Genomic DNA, 18,761 nt, shown 5'->3' with positions numbered 1-18,761 from the left:
TAGGTCCGGGGACGACCTGCCAACTCCGCCCCCAGCGCCGACGAAGGGGCGGGGAGAGCGCAGGGCCCGCGCGGAGGATTCTGGGCGCCGTAGTTCCCCGCGGCTGCGCAGGCGCACTGCGCGTGTGCGGCCGCCCGCCGCCGACGCCATTGCTGGAAGCGTTCCCGCCCTGCTCTGGGAGCGCCCGGTCCCCAGTCGGCCGCCAGGTACTCGTCGCCCCGGGCACCCGGCCCGGTTCCCGCCGCCCCTCCCCCGGCGCTGGGCTCCCGCGGCGTCTGGGGCGGGGCCGCTCTCGGCTGTGCTCCTGGCCCCGAGCTGACCGGCCCACCTCACAGGCGACCGGGCCCGGCCTCCCTCAGGAGGAGGCGGCGGCCTGGAGGCGCTGGGTCGCGACGCGGGACTGGGGCGGGGCGGGAGCGCGGCTGGACCTTCCCGCCTTCCCGGAGCCGCGCCTCGGTGGAGGGAGGAGGGGGACCCCGAGGGTCCAGAGAAGGGCAGTCCGGGAAACGGGGCTGCTGCGGGAGGGAGATCCTCGGTCCTGGGCTTTAAGTAGCGGGTCCCTGACAGGTGCCTGTTCTGCCTTTGGGTGACCGAGGCATTTTTTCCTGACTGGCTCAATTGTCAGATACGCAATACACTGTTGCTACTATAGTCACGAAGCTGTATCACATCCCCACGACTTACTTATGACTGGAGGTCTGTACCTTTTGACCACCTTCACCCATTTCAGCACCGCCCCCCAACCATCAGTCTGTTCTGTGTCTCTGAGTCTGGGGTGTTTGTTTTTAGATTACGCATATAAATGAGATCATAGGTTTTTGTCTTTCTCTGACTTTCATAAGGCCCTCAAGGTCCATCCATGTCACAAATGGCGGGATTTCCTCCTTTTTTGTGGCTAATATTACACTGTAGGCGTATACCACATTTTGTTTATGCATTCATGCATTCATGCATCCGTGGACACAGAAGTTGTTTCCATGTCTTGGCTGCTGTAAATAATGCTGCAGTGAACGTGGGGGTGCAGTTGTCTTTTCAAGTTAGTGTTTCCTTTTCCTTCAGATAAATAGCCAGAAGTGGAATAGCAGAATCATATGACAGTTGTATTTTTAATTTTTTGAGGAGCTCCATACTGTTTTCCGTAGTGGCTGCAGCAGTTTACATTTCCACCAGTGGTGCAAAAATGTTCCCTTGTCTCCACATTTTTGCCAACAGTTGTTATTTCTTGTCTTTTTGATAATAGTCGTTCTTACAAGTGTGAGTTGAGATCTCAATGTGGTTCTGATTTGCATTTTTTGGTGATAGTGTTGTTGAGCACCTGTTCGTGTAGCTGTTGGCCAGCTGTATGTTTTCCTTGGAAAAATGTCTGTTCATCTCTGCCCATGTTTTACATCGGGTTTTTTTGTTTGTTTTTTGCTGTTGAGATGTGTGTGAGTTCTTTATATATTTTGGCTATTAACCCCTTATCAGGTATGTAATTTGCAAATATTTTCTCCCATTCCATAGGTTGCCTTTTCTTTGTTGACTTTGCTGTGCAGAAACATTTAAGTTTGATGTAGTCCCACTTGTTTGGGCTTTTGTTGTCTTTACTTTTGATGTCCAAGAAGTCATCATCAAGACCAATGTCTATTTTTTCTTCTAGGAGTCTTATGGTTTCAGGTCTTACATTCAAATCTTTTAATCAGTTTTGAGTTAATTTTTGTATATGATGTAGGTTACTGGTTCAGTTTCATTTTTTGCAGGTGGCTGTCCAGTTTTCCCAACACTATGTTTTTAATAGATTGGGTTTTTTCTCTGTTGTATATTCTTGGCTCCTTTGCTATAAATTACTTGCCTATATATGTGTGGGTTTATTTCTGTACTCTAGTGCATTGATCTGTATCTTCTTTTCCCAATACCATACTGTTTTGATTACTATAGCTTTGAAATATAGTTTGAAATCAGGGAGCATGATGCCTCCAGCCTTGTTCTTCTTTCCCAAGATTGCATTGACAATTTGGGATTTTTTTTGGTGGTTCTATACAAATTTTAGGATTATTTGTTCTACTTCTGTGAAAAATGCCTTAGGGATTTTGATGGATATTGCATTGAATCTGTAGATCGCTTTGGGTCATATGGACATTTTAACAACATTAATTCTTCCAATCTGTGAGCACAGAAAATCTTTCCATTTGCTCAAAGTTTTCAATGTATAGGTCTATCATTTCCTTGGTTAAATTTATTCCTAGGTATTTAATCCTTTTTTTAAACAGTTGTAAATGAGATTGATTTCTTAATTTCTCTTTGTGATAGTTCATTATTAGTGTATAGAAACACATAGACTTTTGTATATTGATTTTATATCCTGCAACTTTACTGAATTTGTTTACTAATTCTTACAGTTTTTGGAAGGGTCTTTTAGGGGCTTCTATATATAAAATTATATCATCTGCAGTGACAGTTTTACTTCTTTCTTTCTGATATGGATGCCTTCTGTATCTTTTTCTTGCCTAATTGCTCTGTCTAGAACTTCCAGTACTGTGCAGGCTTGTCATATGTGGCCTTTATTATCTTGAGGTATATTTTCTCCATACCTACTTTGTTGAGAGTTTTTATCATAAATGGGTGTTGAATTTTATCAGATGCTTTTTTTCTGCCTCTATTTAGAGGATCATATAATTCTTATCCTTCAGTTTGTTAATGTGGTGTGTCACATTTATTGATTTGCAGATGTTGAACCAGCCTTGCAAACTTTGAGTCTGAGATTTTCAAGGCAGGATTGGTTTTCATGGCTTATTTCTCTTTCTTAGATATGTCTTTGCAGGACTCCACTCTTTCCAGAGAGGGGAGCCCCAAGGAAGAGATTATGGCTGCTGTGGTTTTTTCAGTTGGACCTCTGGTAAGTTAGGGTTTCCTCTGGTTCTGACCTATTGTCCTGATTTGAGAGCATGTCTACTTTTCCTTAAGTCATGTGACTTCTCTACCTCACCCACATCCCTTTGGGTAACTGAATCAAATTGTTTGATTCATGAAAGTTGAGTTCATCATAGTAAAGCTTGTAATCTATAGGAAGATCCACTATGCATATTGAACTAAATACCAAGATGCATGACCTTGCAAAAAATATCTAGGCTATCTTTAGATATGATAGGCAGTCTGGGAAATTTACTTATGATGTTAAATTTTTATTGTTCCTAGGAAATTTCAGTTAGATATTGGGTAGTAGAATGCAGTATTTTCCAATTGGAAAATTTTTTTTAGGAAATTGAAAAAAAATACATGTACACACACACACCCACTTAATTCATAGGGACCATTCCCCTTGTGCCCACTCTTAGTGTTCTCCTCTTTTCTACCCATTAAGAAGTGATCAAGCTTAATAGATGACATGGAGAGAAAGAAGATGTTTAAGACACAGTGCTTGGCTGTAGGGAGCTTACAGTCTCATTGAGGTAAGGCATACGAAAGAAATAGTTACATAATTTATTTAGGTGAATGATAGTTGCTGAGCAGTATGATAAAGTTGATGAGTGCTATGTAAGGAAAGAAATGGGTTATTAGCATGGGCTACATTGGTCATGGAAAGCTCGTGAGGATGGTTAGATTTAAGCTGGTACCTGATTACCAGTGGGATTTAAATTGTCCTAAATTATTTGTGAGGATACTTCAGGTGAGAAGGCAAGGCTCTGAGGCAGAGAACAGTGAGTGAGTTAGTGATTCAAGATCGAAATTTGTGAATGGTAGGACTGGTTGTTGGAGATTTAAGCTGAATCTTTTAATGTTTCCCTGAAAATATTTAAGTGTGTGTATGTAAGTGTGTGTGATTGGGTGTGTTTGAGGTGGGTATTAATGTGATTAAAGCTGTGTTTTAGCAGTGACTTTTTGAAATAGGAGACGCAGAAGAAAGGTGTACCAACATAGAATTTGTTATGGTAATGACCCATAATAACCTACAGTAGTGATCCTTTAGTCTTTGTAGCAAGAATGCATAACAGGTGTATGGTCCTTAAGACACACCCTTGAAAAGATCTAAGTATTTGTGTAATACAGGCCCTGATCAAACCCATCTCTAATTATCAGAGTTTGAGATTCACATCATCTTAAATTTTCTGGAAGCTGAATATATGTATTATTTAAGATAAGAACTTGAGAGGGGAGAACTAAGATGACATATTTCTCAGTGAAATTTAAGTAAATAGTTCTATTACCCATAACTTTTTAAAATGGCACAAAACCTAAAATCAATAAGTACTACTGAAAGGTATACTAAAATTTCCCTTCATTTATAAAATCAAGCCCTTGTAGGCATATAGTGTCTAAGGTTTTGAAGAAAACAATATTGTGAGAGGTCCCTGGCATATTTCTTGAATGAACATTAAAACATGCTTCCACCCCTAGACACTGTAATGATTTTCCAACTATAGAAACAGATAGTTTTAGTAGGTTTTGAATATTATTCTTGAGCAAGATAGGTAATTTCCAAGAAACAGATTTCATCCTCTTATGAAAAAGGAGAATTATGTAGCATCTGAGACCCCTTATTGTAAGTTTAGTTTTATTTTGGTAGGTTCTTTGTTAAAAGTCTCCTTTAGAAATTATGGAGTTGTATCTCAGCCTTGTGTATGTTTGTTATTGTCTCAAACAAGGTGAAAGAAGATTATGATTGGATGTTGCTATGGGACCTTAATTTCATCCCTAAATAAAACAGTGAAAGAGGTTATCTCATATACCACGTCCACAGTGGGCTGATGGTGCTTGTTGAGGCTCCGCTGTAGGTAGCAGGCAACCTGTTACTGAGTGATTTTGTCCTGTATCCCCTCAGAGTCCTGAAGTTTCCCAGCCAGATTAAGATCTTCACCTTCAGACAGAAGAACCAGAACTGGTAAAGGTAATCCTTAGCCTTGTGTCTAAGGGGAGTAAAGAGAAAGCACCTCTTTTACTGCTCCTAATTCTTAATGTTAATTGAATTTCACACAGTATAGATTTTACTGATTTCATCCCTGTGGAGTTTTTTTTAAGATGCTATTCCTTCCCCTGTATTCCCTTTATATTGTTAGTTAAATCTAGAGGCTTGATCAGATTCAGATTTTGATTTTTTTTAATGTTTTTGCCATTGGTATTTCATATTTCTGGTATCTTCCACCAGAAGCTACATAAAGCCTAGTTAAGGCCTTTTTGGTGTGTCAGCACCCACTGACAATCCTTTAATTCATTAGAGGTTGTAAATGGCAATGTTCTAATTCTTTCGTTCCTTCTTCGTGTATTAGCTGGAGTACTTCCATGAAGAGAAACCTCCCCTCGTCAACTTCCTGAGTACATTTTATTACTGAACAAGCTATATATATATATTGCATAGGAAAAGAAGGGCAAAGGGTTGATTCTTTCTCTTTACTTACCAGTTTCCAGGCATCCTCCAAAGATGATCAATGAGTATCCTTAAGGTTTTATAATGAAATCATAACTTTAAATGTACTAGATATTTTTGAAATTCATTACGATTATTATTCTTATTGGTGTTTAAATTTTCCCATCAATGGCCAATGGAAGCCTCTTCAAGTTGTCTCCCGTGTCTTAGGTGTGATTCTAGTAATCTTTGACAGTTTCCTTGCCTTTTAGTATAACAGAAAGTTCCCGGCCCTGGTTTCTTGTAGTGTAAAGTAATATGTAGGGGCCGCAGTCCAGACAGTATAATGCTGCCTTTTTGGTTATTGTTTCTGGGCCTCATCAGTAGATGAAGCTTGGTGTATGTGGGGTGTTTTCCTTAAAAATAAAATACTTCATAAGTTTATACCGATACTTCCAATTCAGTTTTGGATCTATGGAGTTTGTGCATAGTCTCATTGATAATACATTTATATTTTCTTTCTTCCATGTCAGATTTACTGGCTCTCAGTGATGTCAGGATACTAATTTGCTTTGTCCAACACTACACACACCATAGTTATAAAATAGCATTTCCATCACTGCCACCAACAATATGATCATTTACTGAAAATATGTTATTTTTATTTTTTGCAGTTCTTTTTCCCCTCACAATATATCTCATAAGGGATATACAGAAAAATTTCTGTGTTTTAAATACACTCAAAATAGTTCCTCTGTCTACAATCTGCATGATAGACTATGTCTTTTATTAAGTTATATCTTATAGAATAGGACTGAAAAAGAGCTGATATTATAGGTAAGGCAGGATTTTGAGGGAGAAGAGATGATTTGGGTGGAAACTGCTAGTTTTCTAATTTTCTTCCCCAGTTTTGTATGTGTTACTCTGCCTATCACATCTAATTGTACACTCCCTGGGTGATCTCTGTATTTGTTTTAGGAATTAGTGACATTTAAAGATGTGGCCATAGACTTCACATTGGAAGAGTGGCGGTTGATGGATCCAACACAGAGGAACTTGCACAGGGATGTGATGCTAGAGAATTATAGGAATCTTGTTTCCTTGGGTAAGGATAACTTCTGTGTTTATGTGTCTGCCCATTGGACCAGGTGTACTGAAAATATAGACCCTTTAAAGTACTTAACTGAATTTAGGGTGAGAATCTAGGCATTAAAATTTCATAATTTTAGGGGCATATTGTTGGCAGTCATGCTATTCCTTGCTCTTAACGAAATAGTCCACCCATTATAGAGTAAGAAATACATATTTCATTGGAATCTTGGAGATTGTTGGCAGTCCGTGAGATTTAAGACTGAAGTTTTTTCAGTCACTTCTATAAATGAGAATTATCACTGCCTCTAGAAAGAAAGGAACAGGAGGGGCTTTGGGACGGCAGAGTAGAAGGACACGGAGCTCAGCCTCTCCCATGAGTACATCAAATCATACCCACATGCGGAGCAATTCTCACAGAATACCTACCGAACTTTGGCAGAAGATCTTGTACAATTGAAACTACAAGGAAAATTTTCATGAAACCATGTAAAAACAAGGCCATACTGTATAGCACAGGAAACTATGTTCAATAACTTATAATAGCCTATCATGAAAAAGAATATGAAAAGGAATATATATGTATAATTAAATCACTATGCTGTACACCAGAAATTAACCCGGTATTATAAACTGACTATACGTCAATAAAAAAATTTTAAAAAGAAAGGAACAAATGTTTATTTTCTTTCTAAACTGAGATTATTCCCATGATCTGTTACCCAGCAAGCGTCGGATCATAGTGTTGAGCTTCCTTGAGCTACCTTTGTGTAAGGTATATACTGTAACGCTGCTGTATGATGGAATGTTCTGGTGTGGGAATGTTCTGTGTCTGTGTGTCCAGTATGGCAGCCACCACACTGTGGCTGTTGAGAACTTGAAATCTGACTAATCCAACTGAAAAACTGAATTTTAAATTGTATATAATTTTAGCTAATCTAAATTTAAAGTTAAATGGCCACATGTAGCTGTTGGCAGCTGTATTGGACAGTGCACTTCTAGAACTTCTTACAGGGGCACCTCTGCACAGAAGAGCCAGAGCTGAGACTGAATCTGACACTAGCTCTTGCTGATAGGCACAGTCAAATCCTATTCCTTTTTCTCTGAACAGGGCTTGCAGTTTCCAAACCAGACATGATATCTCATTTGGAAGATGGAAAAGGACCATGGGTGATAGTGAGAGAAATTTCAAGAACCCCCTACCCAGGTGAGTTAATAAGAATGAGAAGGATGGTATTTATTTGAAGCTAATAGGTCTTGGTTGGAGTAGAACATCTGAAATATTTTGGAGGGTGTCTTTGCTTAAAGCTATCTCAGAGGAGAAGATTCTCCCCCTCTCTTCCTCTCTCCCTGCCTCCCTGTTTCCCTCTCCTTTTCCCTCTCCCCCTCTCTGTCCTCTACTTTTAGTTCCCATCCCATCCTACTTTACTTTCTTGGGAACATGATTTTCATAATTGTTCCTTCATTCCTTCGTCATTCAAGCATGTATAAAATACCCCTTTGAGTTGTATCCTCTCCAGTTAACTTCACGTTTTTCTCATTTGTTTAACCATTATCTGGTATCTCTCCCTTCATCAATTCTCCTGAAAGTGCATTCTGAAGGATCACCACTGATTTCTTCTAAGCTAAACCTTTTGACTGATTGTTTAGCTTTCTTCACCTGCAACTTCAGGGGACTCTCCTCCTCTCCCCTAGAGTTTTAACTACCTGAGAACACAAACAGTATATCTCTTGACAATAAAAACACAGTATTTATGTATTTAATCGATATTTATTAATATTAAATAATCAATATTTAATATTTATCTGTATACTGTGAACTGGGTTAGGTACTATGTCTACAGTAGTGAGTAAGGTGGACCAGGTTCCTGCCCTCATGAAGATTAAGTTTTGAGAAATAGGTAATTAACAAGTAAATAAACAAAAACAAGCTAAGTAATGGTTGTAATAACTTAGTTATGAGGATATGAAAGAGGAACTGGGTTGGGGATGAGGATGTCTCCTTCAGATAGTGTGGTCGGGGAAGGCTTCTGAGGAGGTGACATTTAAGGTGAAGCTTGAAGGATCAGAAGAAGCCAGCCAAGGGAAGAGGAGAAGAGGAGCATGCCAACAGAAAGGAATGCAGTATGTTCTAGAAATCAAAGGAGGCTGCATGACTGAAGTACAGGGAGAGGGAGACTGGTACAAAATCAGAAAGAGTCAGGCAGGAGACTGTCTCCTGTTCAGGGCTCCATAGACCAAAGTAAGGAGTGTGGATTTTAAACAAAGTGAGTGCAAAGGCACTGAAAGGTTTTAGTCAAGGATTTTTAGGATATAACCCTGTGTATGAAAATTGAACTTAACGGCATAAAGCAGATAATCAGTGAAGAAGTTGTTAAAATATTCTAGACAAAAGAGGGTAATAACTTCGATTAGGGTGTTGGTGGAAATGGAAAGGAATGAATGGATTCTAGAATATTTGCATATTCATACTATTATGTTGCCATCCATGAGTTGCAGATGTGTTACATATATTCTTTCTATATCTCAAATGTTACAGTTTTTTAGAGAGTGAATGAAAAGTAGACATTGGAGATAGTTGAGATGACTCTTTAGAGAAAGCCCCCATTCCATATGCAGAGGGAAAGAGAAATGGGGAAGTGGCTGGATGAAAGAAAGGAATAAAAAAAAAAACTTATTTTTGAGATGGGAGCTTTTCTGGCATGCTTTAATGCTAAGAAGAATGATGCCCCACTGAAGAGGGAGAAATTGATCTTGCAAGACAAAGAACTAAAGACTGAAGAACTGAAGTGTCTGAGAAGGTTAAAAGGGATAAAATCTAGAATGGAAAAGGAGGATTTACCCTGGATAGGCAGGGGGGCCACCTCCTCTGCTGTAACACTAGGCAAGATGGAGAAAATGGGAGCAGATATGGTCAACTGGTGATGGGAATTTCAAGGCATTCTTTCACAATGATGTGTATATTCTCAGTAAAATATGAAGCAAGGCCATCAACTTACAGTGAGGACAAGAACGAGTTGTGAGATGGAAAGTTACAAATTGTATGGACTTCACCAGGGAAGCCATGTTGACCTGAAACTTTTATTGAGGAAGGTGTTTAATTATGGCTCTATTCTTTTGTAGTTACAGGACTATCCGTATTTTCCACTTTTTGTTTCACTTGAGTAAGTTGTGTTTGTCTTGGAATTGATCCATCTAATAAACAATTTAAAATTGGGGGCGTGCTATCCTCTGTTTAGCTTTTAAATGCCTATGTGGATCTGAAGTGATGTCTCCCTTTTCATTCCTGATATTAAATTTTTTGAGTCTTCTCTTTTATCTTAATCTATCTTGCTGGAGTTTGTCAATCTTATTTGGCTTTTAAAAAATAATTTTTAATCCTTTCTACTGTATGTTTGATTTCTGTTTCATTACCTTCTCTTATTTCATTATTTTTACTTTCCTAAGGTTTAATTTGCTGACTTTTCTAACTTGTTAAATAGTTGTATCATTAACTTTTAGCCATTTTTTCTAATGTGTTGAAGGCTATCGAGGCAATGTCATGTTTTTTTATGTAGCACCTTCATAATTATTGGGTTTAAAGTATTTGATCATTTCCATTGTGATGTGTTTGGCCCCCGGGTTATTTAGAGGTTTTTTTCCTTAATGTTGTACCATATGGGAATTTTCTGGTAGTCTTGTTGCTTTAAGTTCTACTGTGGTCAGAGAACATGTTCTATATAATTTAAGTCTTTGCAGGCTTCTTGGAATTTGCTTTGCCACCTGGCCAATTTTTGTAAACACTTTGTGTACACTTGGAAAAATGTGTAGTCTATAGGTTTTGATTGCTATTCTAGATATGTCAGCTCTTAATTATGTTCCTAAAATCTATCTACTTGCTGATTGTCAGCTTATTCTATCAATTAGTAAGAAATATTTTTTGAAGTTCCCACTATGTCTGTAGATCTATCTGTGTCTTATTTTAGTTCCTTTAGTTTTTTATTTATGTGTTTTGAAGCTGTGTTTTTAGGTAAATACAAAGTTAGAATTGTTACATCTTTCTGGTAAATTGGACCTTTTATCATTATGAAGTATCTTTTTTATCTCTGTTTTTGCTTTAAAGTCTATTTTGCCTGATATTAATATTACTATAGCATCATTCTTTTGGTTATTAGTAATATCATACTTTTTTTTTCATCTGCTCACTGTCATCTTTCATATATCTTTGTATTTTGTTTCTCTTATGATTAGCATTTTGGTAGATTTTTGTTTTAACTAACCTGACAGTCTATATCTTCTGGAGTTTTTAGTCCATTTGTACATAATACAATTACATAATGTTTAAATCTACCCTCTGTGAAGGTATCTTGCCTGTTCTGTATTCTTTTTCTCCCCATTTATGCCCTCTGTTAAATTTATCATCTTTCATTTTTTTATTTCCCCCCTAATCACTTAGTAATTATAAATTTTAAAGTTATTTATTTAGTAGTTAACTTTGAGGTTAAAACATTCTTCCTTTTTTATTTATTTATTTTTTTGCAGGGGAGAGCAAAGGTAATTAGTTTTATTTAGTTAGTTAGTTAGTTTTTTGATGAAGGTACTGGGGATTGAACCCAGGACCTTATGCATGCTAAGCATGCGCTCTACCACTTGAGCTATACCCTCCCCCTTAAAGCGTTCATCCTTGATTCAACAGTGTAAGATAAATTTTCCCTCTTCCCAAATGATGCCAAGAACTTAGAACAGCTTATTCATTTTGACCTCAATTATATATTATTGGAGTTCTGTGTTTTATTTCTATATATGTGAAATTTCATAAGACATTATTATTAATGTTGTATGCAGTCTGGATTCATTTAGATAGTTTACCTTCTCTTTCTCTTCATTTTTCTTCATTTCTGAACTTCTTCCTGGGATTAATTTTCTTCTACATAAAGAATGCCCTTTAATATTTTTCTTTTATTCAGATATTCTGGTGTCATAGTCTCTCCATTTTTCTTTTTCCTAAAAATGTGTTTAACCTTCATTTTTGAAGAATATTTTGGTAAGTTTAGAATTCTAGAATTCTAGGTTGACAGTTACTGTTTTTCAGCATTTGGAAGGTATCATTTCATTGCTTTCTGTTTTGCATAGAATCCGTTGAGAAGTCAACCATCTAATTCAGGAGTCAGCAACTTTTTCTGTAAAAGGCAAGAGAGTAGATATTTTAGGCTGAGAGTTGTAATGTTTCTGCTGCAACTGCTCCACTCTGCCAATATAGAACAAAAACACCCCTTTAACATGTTAACCAGAGTGTGGCTGTGTTCCACCAAAACTTCAATTTTGGACACTGCAACTTGAATTTCATATAATTTTAATGTGTCACAATGTATTTTCTTTTAATGGATTTTCAGCCATTTAAAATGTAAAAACCATTCTTCTCTTGCTGGACATACAGAAGCATGTAGTGAGCCAGATTTGGCTGTAGTTTGCAACCTCTGATGTAATTCTCATTCTTTGAAGGAAATCTGTCATTTTTTTCCCTCTGGCTGCTTTTAAGATTTTACTTTTCAACAGTTTTACTACTGTGTACCTTAGTATAATTTCCTTTGTATTTCTCTTGCTTGGGATTCATTTGGCTTCTAAAATCTGTGGCTTAATATTTTTTATTTGTTTTGGAAAATTCTTGGGCATTATTTCTTTTAATTTGTTTTTGTTCCATTTTCCCTCACTTCTCTTTCCAGGCTGCTAGGACTCTTCTTACATCTGTGATAGACCTTTTCTCCCTATCCTGTATAGCTCTTATGTTTTTTAAAGCAATGTTTTCAAGTTTTTCATCATTCTCTGCTTCAGTGTGGATATTTTCTATTGACCTATTTTCCTTTTTGCAGACATACACTCATGTGCCATATCTGCTGTGCTTTTAGCCTGTCCTTAGAGTTTGTAATTTATTTCCCAGTTCTAGAATTACTATTTGATTCTTATTTTATACTTTGCAATTATTTGGTGAAATTGTTAATCTTGTCTTACTTTCTTGAATATACTAATTATGATTATTTTAAAGGTTTATGTCTGAAACCTCAATTATTTGGATCTCGTTTAGACCTGTTTCTGTTATCCATTTTTTCTCTTAATTTTTTTCCCATTTGACTTTTGTCTATAATTTTTCATTGCCAGACATTGCTATGAAAACCTATAACAATATTTTGAGGCTCTGGATTGTATTATCTTTTTCCACAGAGGATTAACTTTGGTGGGCTGTGCACACAGGGGCTTTAACAATCCTGTCACCTTCATTCAAATAGACATTTAAATGAGCTGGATTTTAGTCCTTGGATTCTAGAGTTGTCTTCTTTGGTGGCCCTGAATTCAGATCTTTGTCTAGCCCTATGAGTCCATTGAAAGTTTTACTTACCTTGAATTTTAAAGTCATAAAACCATTTTACTACCCATAGAAGATTTTGATTCAGTTTGTTTTTAAACATTTAGATATAATTACCTGGAAATAAATTAGAAATTTATAAGAAGTTTAAAAGTGTTTTTAAAAGTAAAATATTAATGGGGGGGTAGAGGGTGGGAAGGGATAGACTGGGATTTCAAAATTGTAGAATAGATAAACAAGATTACACTGTATAGCACAGGGAAATATACACAAAATGTTATGATAAATCACAGAGAAAAAAATGTGACAATGAGTGTGTATATGTCCATGAATGACTGAAAAATTGTGCTGAACACTGGAATTTGACACAACACTGTAAAATGATTATGAATCAATAAAAAATGTAAAAAAATAAAAATAAAAAATAAAATAAGCCAGACACAAAAGGCCATATAGTGCCCATTAAGGTGAACAGTATCTAAGCGTTTATTGTACTACTTCTGTAAATTTTCCGTAGGTTTGAATTCTATCAATATCAAAATAAAATGTATTATTCATTAAAAACATAAAAAAAAGTAAAATATTAAGTTGCATGTATAAACAAGTTGTAAGACCACCATCCCACAGTATAATTTTTAAGAAAATTTTCAAACTGTCAGAAATGTTCTTAAGATCCATTAAGGGGTTGCAAAACTACCCTTGATAATCATAATCACTATTTGTAATATTCACAAGTATGTTAATTCTGGCTAGCTTATTCAACCTATTTATTAAAAATCAAAATGTCTTATTCTATAAATGTTCTATAAAAAAGTATATACAAAGACTTGAAAAAAACTACTCTGGCAGGGACATTTGAGAAAGCGCTCACAGAAAAGCTAGTGAACAAAGAATGAGAACAAATAGGAAGTATCGTTGGGGATGAATGTTTGGTTTGTGGAGTAAATGGGAAGCAAGGAAGTAATCGCAACTTATGAAGAATGCTCTCTAAAGAACTTGACTCTAAAAGAATGAGAAAAGGGAGAAATATTTGAGAAAGGGGAAAAATATTTAGATGGTAGAAGAATTACCACGAATGAAATTTTTTAATAGGAAAAAAACTCCTTGAATTTACTACTCTGGTTCTTTGCTCAACCAGACTTCCTTAACCCTGCCTCCTTCTTCCTAGAAAACAAAGCCAATTTGCAAGCAGTTAAAAACCTGTATTATCAACTCAGGCTTCCCTTTTGTTATCCTATTTAGTGAGGTCTCCTCAACTTAGGAAATAGAAGTCATTTGAATTTTTTTTTCCCTCCCAGAGTTGGAGACCAAACCTATAACCAAGAATGCTATTCCAACAGAGGATGTGTCCGAAGAACACTTACCACTGGAGACCATAGGAGAGAAACTGACAGAGAATGGTCTATGCGACACCAGAATTGGAGGATTATGGAAATGGAACGACAGGGTATTGAGATTGCAAAATAGTCAGGAGAGTCATTTGAGTCAAAGAATAATTATGCACAAGAAAATTCCCACTATTCAGAAAGGCTTTAGATTTGAATCTGTTCTCTTTCCAGAACCAGGAGGTGTCACAGAAGAACCCCACAGCAAATACCAAATAAGTGAGGAAAAATTTATGAGTAATTTAGATTTGATTACAGATACCCATTTGGGGGTGAAAAATTTCAAGGATACAGAAGGCAGCAAAGTTGTAAGCCCTGCTTCAGAACTCACTTTAGGGGAAAAGACCAGTAATAAAGCAAAACCCTACACGTGTAGTACATGTGAAAAGGCCTTCCGTTACAGGTCATTACTCATTCAACATCAGAGAACTCACACTAAAGAAAAACCTTATGAATGTAGTGAATGTGGGAAAATGTTCAGCCAGCCTTCATATCTTAGTCAACATAAAAAAATCCACACTGGAGAAAAACCCTATAAATGTAATGAATGTGGAAAGGCCTTCATTGCTTCTTCATCACTTATGGTACATCAGAGAATTCATACTAAGGAGAAACCTTATCAGTGCAATGTCTGTGGAAAATCTTTTAGCCAGTGTGCCCACCTTAATCAACACCAGAGAATTCAAACTGGAGAGAAGCCCTGTAAATGTAGCGAGTGTGGGAAAGCTTTTAGTGATAAATCAAAACTTGCACGACATCAGGAAACTCACAATGGAGAGAAACCCTACAAATGTAATGATTGTGGGAAAGCTTTTAGGAATAAGTCATATCTTAGTGTACATCAGAAGACCCATACTGAGGAGAAACCATATAAATGCAATGAGTGTGGGAAGTCTTTCAAGAATACCACAATTTTTAATGTTCATCAGAGAATTCATACTGGAGAGAAACCCTTTAGATGTAATGAATGTGGAAAAGCCTATAGAAGTAATTCAAGCCTTATTGTACATATAAGAACTCATACTGGGGAAAAACCCTATGAATGTAATGAATGTGGGAAAGCTTTCAATCGTATAGCAAATTTCACAGAACATCAGAGGATTCACACAGGAGAAAAACCCTATAAATGTAATGAATGTGGGAAAGCATTCATTAATTATTCATGTCTTATTGTACACCACAGAATGCATACAGGAGAGAAACCATATGAATGTAACGAATGTGGAAAGGCCTTCATGCGTTCTTCATCTCTAATTATACATCAGCAAATTCATACTGAAGAGAAACCTTATCTCTGTAATGAATGTGGGGAATCTTTCAGAATAAAATCACACTTAACTGTACATCAGAGGATTCATACTGGGGAGAAACCATATAAGTGTACTGACTGTGAGAGGGCATTTACCAAAATGGTAAATCTCAAAGAGCATCAGAAAATTCATACTGGTGTGAAACCCTACAACTGCTATGATTGTGGAAAATCCTTCAGGACTAAGTCATACCTTATTGTACATCAGAGGACCCATACTGGAGAAAAACCATACAAATGTAATGAGTGTGAGAAAGCTTTCACTAACACATCACAGCTTACTGTCCACCAAAGAAGGCATACTGGAGAAAAACCCTATAAATGTAATGAATGTGGGAAGGTTTTCACAAGTAACTCAGGCTTTAATACTCATCAAAGGACATATACTGGGGAGAAACCATTTAAATGTAATGACTGTGGCAAAGCATTTAGCCAGATGGTACATGTCACAGAACATCAGAAAATCCATAGTGGAGAGAAACCCTATAAATGTGATGTCTGTGGAAAAGCCTTCAGGAGGGGTTCGTACCTTACAGTGCATTGGAGAACACATACTGGAGAAAAACCCTACACATGTAAGGAATGTGGAAAAGGTTGTATTACTCTATCACAGCTAACTCTGCATCAGAGGATTCATACTGGGGAGAGGCCCTATAGGTGTGAAGAATGTGGGAAAGCCTTTAGAACTAATTCAGACTTTACTGTACATCTGAGGATGCACACAGGAGAAAAACCTTATAAATGTAATGAATGTGCAAAAGCCTTTAGGAGTAGCTCAAGCCTTACTGTACATCAAAGAATACATCAGCGAGAAACTCAGTTAATATAGAGAATAATAAATTGTCATCCAGAGGTGGACTCCACAAGAATCTTATAAACTGTTTTATGCATTTGGGGAAACATTCAGGAGCAATTTGCCAGGAAATAACACACTAAAGAGATACAAGAATATGGAAAAGCAATTGGTCATTTTAAATTTTAGAAGTTATAAGAAAATTCTTAATAAAGAAAAGTAAAATACACGTGAAAGCCTTCATCCAAGTTTCATATTTTATTCATTTAACAAATTATCTTCAATGCATTGCCTATATATATTTTTGCCTGTTTTCCTATTGGTTTGTCTATGTTTCTTATAAATCTGGATGTGCTCTTTATATGCTTGAAATAGTAATCCTTTGTCATGTGTGTTACAAATTTTTTTCAACCTAGTATTTTTCTTTATACTTTTTTATATAGTAAAAGATTTTTGTCTTTAATTTTTATAGCAAAATATTCACATCTTTTATTTTTTATATTCTTGATTTACCCTTTTAGTTAAAAGGGTTATACATAGTTTCCTAAACTTGCTTCTAAGATTTTGATAATTTTATTTTTTTACATTGAAGTTTTTAATCCATCTGGACTGGATGGCAATTCACAGAAGAGCAACTTCAAATGTATTAACCTATGAAATTATTATGAACCTAAATAGTACTCAGGGAAATGCAAATTAAAACAACCAGTGAGATGTTACTTCCACTTTAAGGAGTTGGCAAAAATTTAAGAGATCTTTTGCTAGTGGAGTTTGGCAGACCATGTACTCTTGCAAAATGGTTATATTAACTTATATTTCCATCAGCAATTCAGGAATATATATTTTAAATTTATTAATAAAAATTTTAAAAACCTTTGACCCAGCAGTCTCACTTTTTGGAGTCTGCCCCACAGAAATAACAGCATCAATGCAAAAAAATGCATAAATAAGGATGTTTATTAAAGTACTGCTTATAGAGACAAGCCCAACTGGAGACAAAGTAAATGCCAAATAATAGGGGAGTGGGTGAATAAGTTGATAGAGCCATACCATGAAACATGAGAGTAATTTTTTAGATGAATTGTACCTGCACACGTTGACTTCAAGATATTTCCACAATTTTTGATACATAATTGCTTTATTACATACATGTATATGTAGAAAATTTCATTTTTGTTAAAGTAATGACCACATCCTCTATGTATATATGTGTGTATGTAGTTAAATGAGCATGGAAACAAGTATGGAAGAATATACACCAGGCTGTAAATACTGGGTACCTTGAAGGGAGGGAGAAAAGGAGAAGTGGTGAGCTAAGGGGCAGAGGGAAAGCTAGGAAAATAGGAAAATGTAAGTGCAGTATGAATGTTGTAAAACTATGTATTTGTGTGAACTTTTGATCACCGTGAATGAAGGGATGGTTTCCAGAAAGTTGATGGCAGTTATTTTAGATTTGTTGGAGAATCTAGTGTTTTTTGTTTGTTTTACTTTTCTGTGCTTTTCTGTTTTTTACTTTTTCTTTCCAGTGAGCGTGTCATATTTATATAAACACAAAAAACCTTGTGAGACTTTTATGGATACCTGTTATGTTCCAGGAATTACTGTAGGTTCTGGATATACATTGGCAGGGCAGGAGTGATCATGGATCTAACAGCATGGGAACTGGCTTTGATGCCACCTAGATTCCAAAGAAGTTATCCAGCACCTTACCACCCTGACCCTCTCAGTTTCATTTGGAGGAGGTAATAGAAATGTCAGGTAGATGAAAAATGTATCCAAGAATATCTGGAATTTGTGTCCAGGTTATTGACCAGAGACATGTAGTTCTCAGAGATAAGTTCCACTTTCAACATGGCACCAAAGGAAAGATCACAATGATGAAAAGATCTCTGTCCAGCCCCACAGGACATTGCATAATGGAGTATAGAGCGAGAAGCAGCCAAGGACTCCCCAGGCTTGGAAGTTCTGGAAACACTAAAAGTCTGGAGTCAAAATGGGAACCCAGAGGCTATGATCCTGATACCAGAAGGCCCTAACAGACTGACGACCTGATACCTGAAAAGGACAAGGTATGATGAGCTACACTTCAGTGGAGATGGAAGGGAAGAAAATTAAATACCCCTCCCACAATGCTAGGATAAGTATTTAATATTGGGAAGTGGGTATTGGATAAATTATGTGAGCCGTCTCCCATTTTTAAATGAATAATTTGATAGTGTGGTTAAAATTACTGTTTCTGGTTGAATTTTAATAGTGAAATTTATTAACTATTACCAAGAGAGGTATCTTTTTTGGACAAAATGTACCACTTTCTGATGGGAAAATTTGAGGATCTGACCTTGAAATACTACCCTTAAAATACTCTACTGTCAGTCTACATGACTCGATGCCAACTCTACTGACTGCTCCTTTCAACCTTCAAATTCTCACCACACCTAAACCCTGTCTTCCAGCCCTGCATTAGAGCCAAGCATTTCAAGACAGGATGGTCAGCAGGTTCAAATGACGTAAGAACTGAAAAGTGT

General features: G+C 36.7%; 1 protein-coding gene and 1 long non-coding RNA gene across 2 annotated transcripts in view; both read left to right on the top strand.

Moving 5' to 3' along the window:
* The window catches only part of LOC140692880 (uncharacterized), a 69,959-nt gene that overhangs the window by 21,335 nt on the left and 29,863 nt on the right, over nt 1-18,761 (top strand). The window contains 2 exon segments of the mRNA XM_072957099.1: nt 1,740-1,745; nt 14,538-16,270. Of these exon segments, the coding sequence (XP_072813200.1) occupies nt 1,740-1,745; nt 14,538-16,270 (1,739 nt within the window).
* LOC140692888 (uncharacterized) lies at nt 6,400-9,055 on the top strand. Its single transcript, XR_012068491.1, has 3 exons — nt 6,400-6,425; nt 7,521-7,616; nt 8,949-9,055. It is a non-coding gene; the product is annotated as an uncharacterized lncRNA (long non-coding RNA).

Source organism: Vicugna pacos, unplaced genomic scaffold (genome assembly GCF_048564905.1).
Source record: "Vicugna pacos unplaced genomic scaffold, VicPac4 scaffold_18, whole genome shotgun sequence".
NCBI classification, from domain to species: domain Eukaryota; kingdom Metazoa; phylum Chordata; class Mammalia; order Artiodactyla; family Camelidae; genus Vicugna; species Vicugna pacos.
Note: the sequence above shows the minus strand (reverse complement) of the source record. Positions and strands in the feature narration are given on the sequence as shown.